At 45.9% G+C, this 10,947-nt stretch overlaps 1 protein-coding gene across 2 annotated transcripts; it reads left to right on the forward strand.

The window, feature by feature from the left end:
* The first annotated feature begins 4,070 nt into the window (after positions 1–4,070).
* On the forward strand, positions 4,071–10,623 carry tspan34b (tetraspanin 34b). Of its 2 annotated transcripts, none has more exons than XM_085155852.1 (8): positions 4,071–4,567; positions 6,399–6,476; positions 6,888–7,103; positions 9,275–9,349; positions 9,441–9,548; positions 9,637–9,756; positions 9,852–9,944; positions 10,053–10,623. In XM_085155852.1, exons 2-8 carry the CDS (start codon positions 6,420–6,422, stop codon positions 10,110–10,112), a joined length of 729 nt encoding a protein of 242 aa, XP_085011978.1. In that variant the 5' UTR covers positions 4,071–4,567; positions 6,399–6,419; the 3' UTR covers positions 10,113–10,623. The 2 variants fall into 2 exon arrangements, with proteins under 2 accessions (XP_085011978.1, XP_085011979.1); XM_085155853.1 differs by lacking the exon at positions 4,071–4,567 and adding an exon at positions 4,574–6,256.
* The last annotated feature ends 324 nt before the right edge of the window (positions 10,624–10,947 follow it).

The raw sequence follows: 10,947 nt of genomic DNA on the forward strand, positions 1-10,947 counted from the left end.
TGGAACAAAGGTGTCGGGCACACAATGGTGCACTGGGCCAGGAAAAGAAAACGAGTCTCTTGGGGGACGGAGAGACAGCACAGATGGAGCGAAGCACGGGGGTGGGCTCTCAGGCAAGAATTCCCCGGGGACCCGGAGGGGCTGACCGAGGACCAGTTCAGCCGGAGAAACCCCAAGGTCTTCTTTAACCGCGCAGCGCAACCCCAGTAAAACCCATGGAAGGCGGTCAACCCAGTTGCCATCTGTGAGAGAAGCACGGAACGCGGCCTTAAGCGACCGGTGGAAACGTTCGCACATCCCGTTGGCCTGCGGGTGGTACGCAGTGGTTCGGTGGACCTTGACCCCCAGGCCGTCAGCCATGGCAGACCAAAGCTCGGAAACGAACTGGGGGCCCCTGTCAGAGGTGATGTCGGCGGGGGGACCGAAACGCGAAACCCACGTTGACAAAAATGCCCTGGCCACTGCTGCTGCTGTAGTGGACACCAGAGGCACTGCCTCAGGCCAGCGGGTTGTCCGGTCCACTACAGTCAAAAGGTGCGTGAAACCTTGTGACTGCGGCAGAGGACCAACCAGATCCACATGCACATGATCAAAACGCCTCCCTGGAACGCGGAAGGATTCGAGGGGCGCCTGTGTGTGCCTATGGATCTTAGCACGTTGGCATGGGATGCACTCGGCTGCCCACTCTTTCACTGATTTACGAAGGCCCGGCCAAACGAACCTAGAGCTGACCAGCTTGACCGAGGCCCGGACGCCTGGATGAGAGAGGGCGTGTACGGAGTCGAAAACGCGACGACGCCACGAAAGGGGGACTACAGGGGGTGGACGGCTGGTGGAAACATCGCAAAGCAGGCTGGGCCCGCCGTTCCACACGGGTCTGTCCTCCAATACAAGGCCCGTTTGCGCAGACCGAAGGGCAAGGACGTCCGGGTCGGCTTGTTGGTCAGCGGCCATAGCCTCGAAGTCTATGCCAACATAAACGGGAGAGACCAGCACACGGGATAGACAGTCAGCCACGCAGTTGGACTTACCAGCCACGTGCTGAATGTCAGTTGTGAACTCGGAAATGGCTGCCAACTGGCGCTGCTGGCGCCCGCTCCACGGATCAGAGACCTTGGACATCGCGAATGTCAAAGGTTTATGATCAACGTATGCGGTGAAGTTCCGACCCTCGAGAAAAAAACGAAAATGCCGTGTCGCAGAAAATGCCTCTAAAGCAGGTGCAGGGCCAGCAACTCCCTGTCAAAAACGCTGTATTTGCGCTCACTGTCCCTAAGCGTGCGACTAAAAAAAGCGAGCGGTTGCCAGACACCGGAGACCCGCTGTTCTAACACTGCGCCCACCGCCACGTCCGACGCGTCGGAGGTCAACGCAATCTCCGCTGACGGAAACGGGTGGGCCAGCAGGGCGGCGTTTGCCAGTGCGGTCTTGGCCCCAGAAAATGCCTGGATGCGTTCAGGGAGCCAATCAATCGGGTCCTTAGCTGTTTTACCCTTCAAGGCAGCATAGAGAGGCTGTAGCAGGTGCGCAGCTCTGGGGAGAAAGCGGTTGTAGAAATTGACCATCCCCAAGAACTCCTGCAGCGCTTTAACGGACACAGGACGCGGAAAAGCCGAAACGGCCCGGACCTTGTCTGTCAACGGAACCACACCGTCAGCGGAAATGCGGTGGCCCAAGAAATCCAGAACCAGCAAGCCGAACTGGCACTTGGAGGGGTTGACGATCAGGCCGTGTGCCGCCAAGCGCTGGAAAACCTGACGCAGATGGGACACGTGCTGACTCTCAGAGCAGCTGGCCACTAATATATCATCCAGGTACACGAAGACGAAGGGCAGCCCGCGCAAAACAGAGTCCATCAACCGCTGAAAAGTCTGGGCGGCACCTTTCAGGCCGAACGGCATGCGCAAAAATTCAAACAGGCCGAAAGGGGTAATAACGGCAGTTTTGGGGACGTCTTCGGCGCGCACGGGAACCTGGTGATACCCCCGCACCAAGTCAATTTTAGAAAAAATCGAGGTGCCGGCGAGGTGGGCGGAAAAATCCTGGATGTGGGGAATGGGGTAACGGTCGTTCTCCGTGACATTATTCAAACGGCGAAAATCCCCACACGGCCGCCACCGACCGTCTGACTTGGGCACCATGTGTAGCGGAGAAGCCCAGGCACTATTAGAGCGCTGCACTATGCCGAGGCACTCCATTGCGGCAAACTCTTCCCGAGCGACGGAGAGTTTCGCGGGGTCGAGGCGACGCGCGCGTGCGAACACCGGCGGACCGACCGTCGGGATATAATGTTCAACCCCGTGCTTCGTTGCCGTGTTCGAGAAATTAGGAACAGTCAGTGAAGGGAACTCCAAGAGCAAACGCTGAAAAACATTCCCTGAAGTCACTAAATTAGCCCGATTCAGGGGCTCAATGGCGCGAGTGAAACAGGGTATTGAAGAAAAAGACAGTGCATCGATTAAGCATCTGTTAGCGACATCGACCAGCAGTCCGTGGGCACAAAGAAAATCGGCGCCCAAAATAGGTACAGAGCTAGCGGCAACAACAAAGTTCCATTGGAAATCCCGACCATGAAAACAAACAGTCACGAACCTTTCCCCGAACGTTGCGATGGGAGAGCCATTAGCCGCAATAAGCTGCGGTCCGCAGCCCGCTGCCAAACTGTCGGCTCCGGACGGGGGAAGGAAGCTCTTCTGGGAGCCGGAGTCGACCAGGAAACGTCTCCCAGAGCGCGAGTCTTCTATGAAGAGCAGTTTTTCTTTGTCGCCAGCGGTCGCGGCCGCTACAGCGCGCTGGCGGGGTCCATGTCCCAGGGTCGGAAAAGCACAAGGCGGCAGGCAGCGGCGCGCTCTGGCGCCAAAACGCTGATGGTAGAAACAGAGGTCCCATCCGTGGTGTCGCTGTGCCGCGGTCTTTGCCGTCAGCGAAGGATCGGAGACGTCGGGGCAGGTCAGTGGGGAAGTGGAAGGCGCCGCCGGCGAAGCTGGAACTAAGTCGTGATCGTGGAAAGTGCGGGTAGCCAGGAGAATACGATCCGCGTCCTCAGCCAGGGAGCAATAATCCTTCGTGCCCAGAAGCGGAGAGTTGGCGAGGCCGGCTCTCACGGCCGCCGGCAGCTGTCGGAGGAATATGTGGGCGAAGAGGAATCCCCCGTCATCCGGTCCGAGAAAGGATAGCATGTGCTCCATCAGTTCGAGAGCCGTACCGCCACCCAGGCCTGAGAGGGAGAGGAGCTTCTCGGCTCGCTCTGCGTCGGAGAGGGCATAGCGCCGAAGAAGCAGCTCCTTAAGGGCGGCGTACTTCCCTCGGGTGGGTGGGTCCCGGAGGAGAGTCAACGCACGACGGGTGGCTAGCGGGTCGAGAGAAGCCACTACATGGTGATATTTCGTGTCGTCAGCCGAGATGCCACAAAGGGCGAACTGAGCCTCCACGTGCACGAACCACGACGGGGGATCGTGAAGCCAAAAGTCCGGCAGCTCGAGCGCCACAGCAAACGTAGCTGCAGCCGGAGGCAGAGGGCTGGCGGCTGCTGATGCATCCAGAGTGGAGTCGGTGCCACCATCGGACTGCAACATGTTCAAGTCAGGGGTCACCAATGTGGAGGTAAACACAGACGACACGAGAGCTCTCGATTGACACTGCTCGTTTATTACTTATCACCACACAACTGAACACTTTTCCCTCCAAAACACAGCAACAACACTTCCTGAGAACTGGGTGTGAGTGGAGCCCTCCAGTGGTCCACCACAATGGAATACATTTTAAAAGTAACCTTCCCAACACTGTTTGCATACCACCTTTTTCTTTCCATTTGATTTCATATTTTCTTTAAAGCACATGCCTGTAAAGTGTACCATGGGGCCTTGCTTCCTTTGGTCCATGACCTTTTCAGGGGTGAGCTTATTTGCTTGTGTGTTTTTTTTGTTTGTAATGTATTACTTACATCATGTTGAAGTTAAACTCTCAGACCTATGTATATAGATACATCTGAAACCATATTAGACATTTTATTTTGTGTAGAGAAAAAAAAACATTTAGTTTTCAGTAACTTTAAGATCAGCCTGTGGTTATTGCAAATTATTACAACTGGTCACATAATTATGCCATATTTACATGCTGTGCTCAAATTAACACCTTGAAACAGAGCAAATGTTGAATGGTTGCTTTGACCATGCACAGGTGATCTTTATCCCTCCCTCATTTCCCTCCTCCCTCCCTCCCTTGGGAGCTACAAAGCTAGATCCATGGTGATGTGCTATTACTCAGCTGCTTCGGTCACACCCACCCTGTGCCCTCCCCTCCCTTCACTCTGCTTATAATCAGCCAACAGCCCAAAAATAAGAGCAGAATCCTGAAAAAGTCTCTTGCAAGTTGTTTACACATAACACAGTGCCACAGCCACAGAAGCGAGACGTACGTTTCACAGTGTGGGTCATTTTTGTGAGGACAGCAAAACAACAGACACCTGTGCTCCTGTTACCTCACGGTGCGCTCCCACAGCAGCTGTCTGAATCACAGCAGTGGATGCAGGAGCCGGAGAACGTCCTCGGATAACACTTGAGAAAAGGTAGGCCGCTTCACTTGGATTCGTTGCTGTTGAACTGTTCTATGAGGCTGCTTCTTGTGAGCGTGCAAGTCTGGCTATTTTGTTTGAGAGCTGTACCCGCACAGGGAGAGATCCACCCAACAATGATCCTTTGTCTCCTGAGACCTGCCTGCAATTATTCTGTTCAATGGCATCCTTTGAGATTTCTCCATCTGTGTTTTCTTTGATGGTGGTTGTCGAATTGGAGACAGTTTAGAGGTTCCATTTAAAAACACAAACACAGCACGTCATGTTTAACGCATAAAGTGTAAAATATCTCACCTCCAGACAAGACTGCTACTTCCAGTCAGTACGCCGTTGGGTCCTTTTACAGTAATCACGGAGGCATTTTGAGATTATTCTGTGACTTCGGCTCATTAATACATCACCAGGCCCACTCCTCAGTGTCAGAGTGAATCAGTGACCTTAAGGAAGCAGGAAGAGCTTGAAGGAGTGAACAAGCTAAAGTTTGGGGGAGTCAAGGCAACAAGTCATTATGCTTGGAGCAGTATCCTGGCATCTGAATGTATGATTAACTTGATGACAACCAGCTTTATTCTAACAGAGCAGCAGAGCTAAATTATTAGAGAAACTACTTCCTGGTTTTGGTTAATGTGATATGTTTGGATGAATGGATGTTTGGTGTAAGCTGATAGGGAAGGACTATAAAGGCTGCTGTGGTTTAAATTTTCCAAGAGAGGTAATGCAGAGACGACGGCACAGGGAATATCCAAATTCTAGGAAGACAGCCTGCTGCTGTACACAGGCGGATTCTGCTCAGTCATAGCTGTTAACAACTTGTCTTGTTTCCTCACACCACACAGAGTGCTGTTCCCATTCTGGGAGATCTACACACACACACACACACACACACACACACACACCTACACACACACACACACACACACACACACACACACACACACATTTGTAAGTGACAACCTTTAAGTGACTCAAAACAGAGGGTGGTAGGAGAAGACTTAGTGACAGCATGCTGTCATCTGTGTGCCTGAGTTTGATGGATGATGCATTGGAGTAAAGAGCCTTGTACAGAGTTAGTGAAAGGGTTGTCACACTACACCTCAGTTTAGCCTAAACTCAAACATCAACTCACCCCCACAGCATGTTCAGGGAATGGTGCGCTGGCTGGCCACAGAGTTCGCTCCCTATGCAAATACATACACTGGTGTTTTTACTAGGATCTATACCCTCTTTATTCTTAACATTTCAAAATATTATGAAAGGACATAGCAAGTGCACTGGTGAGATGAAAAAAAGTCCACAAATAGGGAACATTTGCTTATCAATAGTGTTCATCTTCCGAATTGGGTTCCTCCCCTCCTTTGCATGCCACTGGGCTTTTTTGTTTTGTTTTGTGCGGTGACAAACTTTCCAGTATAGAGTGAGATTTACTTCCTCTATCGTCACCTCTCTTCTCCGATTACTGCTAAACCAAAAGCGCTCACAGTTACATGTGCATTGTGAGTGACCTCATAGTGTAAATGACAGGCTCAAGTGTTTAAGATAAGTTATTAAGCTCACAAAGACTAAAAGGTGACAAGAGTTTGAAGCTACCCCACCCCGTGCCCTCCCTGCTCACAGAGGAGGCAGCTCTACTAATTCATTGGCTAATTTGCTTCTTCAAGGAAGAAGTGAAACCTGAGACAACAGGTGAGCAGGATGATTAATGCTCTTTACAGAAAAAGACATTCATGCAGGTAAAAGCAAAGTGTTGCTAAATAAGTGCTCTTAGTGAGATAAAACCAGACTAAAGTTGAAAAATGTGTCTCTATCATTCTTCCTCTGACTGTAGGTAGAAATATCAGCAGCAAAAATGGGATGCTTTCAATTCCTCAAATTCATGATGTTTGCGTTCAACGGCATCATCTTTGTAAGTAAAGACTCTCATTGTTTTATAATTTTATTTAAGTTTGAAGGATGCTGACAGTTACTTACAATTTTCTTTAAGTGTGACTCAGCAGTACTGTGTAGTCTGAATGTTGTACAAAAGCATACAAATACAAATCACTAGTTATTTTTACACCACCAACAAGAGTTGTAAACTGTAAATTGCACATTACAAATATTTTCAGAACATTGAGTATTGGACTTATCCATTTTAAAGTTATTAGAGTAAAAATGCATTTTCTACCAGACAGTCTCAAGGCAAAACCCTTCCTGCCTAAGTCTTAACAGACAAAAGCATGGTAGCAGTCACCGTGACAACAAAGACTGTCTCTTATGCATAAAATCTGTGAAGTGCTCTTTTAACTTCTCCACCCTCCACATGTTTCTTCTTCAGCTGGCAGGTGCTGCCATCCTGGGTGTTGGGATCTGGGTGAAGGTGGATAGCGGTTCCATCCTTACCTTTCTTGGGAAAATTGACAACATGCCAGCAGAGCTAAGCCAGGTGCTCAATGTGGGCTACCTGTTGATTGCAATTGGGATCTTGCTAGTCGTCATCGGCTTTCTAGGCTGCTGTGGAGCCATGAGGGAGAGCAAGTGTATGCTACTGCTGGTAGGTTGTTGCCTGCTATTTTATAGAGGCTTAAAGAAATACTTTGACATTTTGGCACACTTTCTTGATTGTAGAGCCCTTGAAGGTCAATAGGGCAATAATTTTTATTTTATGGGAACAAGTCACCCTCAGTACACAAGTCCATTCATCTAGTACAAACATAATCATTCATTGCGTAAAATGCATACAGCCAACAAATAAGGGAGATGACTCACCAGCCTGGTTTCAGTTTTGAGTTTGAGTTTGAGTGACAATACAGAAGTTACGATATAAAGGTTAAGGAACTATGTTGTCAGTTATTGCTAGCAAGCTTGGTTAGCAAGACATATCTATAAACTCTAACGGAGAATTTTTGGTACAGCACTTGTGACCTTTAGCAAATGTATGGTCTATAAAATTACCTGAATTGTACATAATTACCAGTTAACAATATAAGCCTTAGGCTTCAGTTCTGCTAATAACACAAATCCCTATCCTTATGAAGACACATGTAGGATCTTTCTTTTAGTATTATAAACACAAAGCCGACAACACAAAGATGAAGACCAGCCCAAAGAGACTTCAAAGCGAACACCACAGTGATCCTACTTTAGAAACATAAAGAGGTAGAAACAGAGGCTGGAGCCTCACTGCTCATCTGTTTATTACCTGCTGAAGTTCACGGTCTGGCTGCTGGGCTAGGGTCAGCAAGTGCTACACTTTAACATCACTCAGGGTTCTTGGCTAGCTTTGCATTAACGTGTTGTCCATGCAGATGCTTGCAAAGACCTCATTGTTTTATAATTTTATTTAAGTTTGAAGGATGCTGACAGTTACTTACAATTTTCTATAAGTGTGACTCAGCAGTACTGTGTAGTCTGAATGTTGTACAAAAGCATACAAATACAAATCACTAGTTATTTTTACACCACCAACAAGAGTTGTAAACTGTAAATTGCACATTACAAATATTAACGTGTTGTCCATGCAGATGCTTGCAAAGACCTGAAGCGTAATGTGGTTGTTTCTGTCCTAGATGCAGTTTGCACTTTACCATTGCACCCTTGTCCTTTTGTGCAATAGGAATAAAAGTAATGTCTATATCAACAATGCGGACCATCATTTTCTTCCTCTCATACACAAACTGAGATCAGCTTTTCTCCACGCTTCTCCAAGGACCAACAACTCAAGCTAGGGTTGCCCACAGGCTGGATGGTTGTGACACTGTTCTCTAGTGACAGTAAACAACTACAACATGTAAACAACAGTTTGCAAAACTTTATTCTAGTCTGTGTACAGAGACACTACAGAGCAATAGTTTACCCTTAAAAAGAGAAACAGACAAACACAGATGCCTGGTACCTGCTACTTAGACCACATGTTACCACCAGCTATAGCAAGTAATAAGTGCAATCACTGCAGTAATAGTGGAGTTTCTTTTTTTTAAGGTAGAATATGTGGAGCCATCTATCCGACACCAGCTTGACCTGGAGTACAATCCATTGCCTTTAATCTTTGTACTGAAAACACTGCTGCAGCAGGTTAACGGATAACGCTTGGTCCGTGATCTCTGTATGGCTAATTTACCAAGAAAATTACACAACAGTGGCAGGACAGATTACAGGTTTTTCTGCTTACGCCCACTTCTGCTATCTTGAACTGTGAAGTTGGTGTTGGTGTGGCTGCTCTGACCATCAGAGTAGGAAGTCTGACTTCCTGATCATTTCAAAAGAAAACTCATGATTCCTGACTTTCCACCTCAAATGGATCAAAGCATAAGTAACCAGATGAATAGCTGTATTGTTTAATCACCAAAATGAAGAACAAACGTTTTTGGAAGTCTGTGACAGGAAGCAGGCAAAATTATTAGGAACGTAATTAGTTTTCGCACTTCAGCTTTGGCTTCATGTTCCACCTTCTGAGATTGCTGCTTGGTTAGAATACTACTAAGCTCCCCACCAACACTTTAAAAACATTATTTCTGCTAAGCTAGCCAGTTGCTGGCTATACCTCCATGTTTGTTTGTAATTCTTTAAGCAAGAAAATTAATTTATGGATACTTTGTGAAAATAAAAGGTCAAAAAATTTCTTTTAAAATGCTCTCTCAAACAAGTTTTTTTCTATTATTTTTTATTTAAGCTACACTTTAAACAAACCCATTCCAGTAATGGATATTCTTATCTCCTCAACAGTTTTTTATCATAGTCTTGTTGATCTTCATAGCAGAGGTGGCAGGAGCAGTGGTTATTTTGGTATTCAGACCGCTGGTAAGTCTCTAAAGAACTTACAGAGATAATCTTAGTAGCTGCATTATCATGACTATTTGAATGCAAAATTTGCTTCATGTGTGTATGTTAGGCTGAGGAGCTGTTTAACAAGATTGGTCAGGAAGCAGTGAAGAGCATCAAGCAGGGCTATGGGAACAATACTGACATCACAGGACTGTGGAATTCGACAATGAGCACGGTACAAAAATCTGCTAAACAATAAAGTCAGTGGCTTCTGTTTTCAGCAACACTTTTGGTAACGTGCCCACTTTTTCTGTCTACGCTAGTTTAAATGTTGTGGATTCTACAACTCATCAGAATTCAAGGATTCTCCTTACTATAAAAACCACAACAATACATTTCCACCACAGTGCTGTTTGAACCCTGGAAGCACATGTACTAATGGGGTAAGGACAATTCAAAGTAGTAGAAAAAAAATATTCAAAATGTCTTTATAATTACGATATCTCTTTAATCTACACCTACTACATATTTTCTTTAGACAATCACTGGTTGCTTCCCAAAGATCCGGAAGCTGATTGACGATAACACCGCTGCTATAGTGGGAGTGGCGCTCGGGATTGCAGCTCTGGAGGTATGACACCACCGTTACATTAAGTTGAACTATATGGTAAATGGATGTTTCATTTTTCTCCTTTTGGCACCTTTTCTTACCTTATTTTTGAAATTTTATTTCCTTCAGTTATGTGCCATGGCTGTCTCAATGATCCTTTACTGCAGGATAAAATCTGAAAGTGTCTAACTACAAAGGACAAAGGCCTGAGAGAAATCCCTTAAATCACTGGAATCTTTCTATTTTTTTTATCACTTCCTGTAATGAAAGTCTTGTGCAATCAGATTTAATAATTTAATGTAACAAATCTATTTTTGCTACATTTAAATCTAGCTAATAGATGTGATTAACAAATGTATTTTATCCATGTAAACATCTATGTATGTATGCTATCTACTTAATCAGCTAAGCACACTGTACACACACACACACACACACACACACACACACACACACTGTGTATTTGACCAATGATTATTTAATGTAGTCCGTTAATGAGGAATTCAGTGATAAATGTATTCATTGTGATAATGAAACAAAACCTGTTGTCAATATTGGGCACTGAAAGGGGGATTTTTTCTTTGTTTGCTTGTGTCCGTTTTGCACATTTCAGCTTGTAAATTAGCACCAAAGTTGATACATGATATGTTTATATGGTCTAAAAGTGACTGATTCTTAAATAAAATCCACATTTCTGGGAGTTTTTGAACTGGCTGCAAGCATTTGTGCCATTTTACAGAAGCTATGATGGTAAGCACAGGTAAGAAGGGACTAATTTATTATTTATTACACTTTATTACACAAGAAAACACATTGGACATATAGAGGTTACCTTTTACTTTTAACTAGAGAGTTTAACTTATCTGAAACCATTGAGACAGGAAACATGAGCCTAAATGTGAAATTCTACATGTTTTTGTATAACTTGGAGCAAATGGCAGCTTTAATTTAAAATAAGAAGGCTTCTGTGTTTGACTCAGGCAGCATGAATTACCTACATAGAAACTGTTAGCAAAGCTGAAGT

The sequence above is a fragment of the Neolamprologus multifasciatus genome, chromosome 4, assembly GCF_963576455.1.
Source record: "Neolamprologus multifasciatus chromosome 4, fNeoMul1.2, whole genome shotgun sequence".
NCBI lineage: Eukaryota > Metazoa > Chordata > Actinopteri > Cichliformes > Cichlidae > Neolamprologus > Neolamprologus multifasciatus.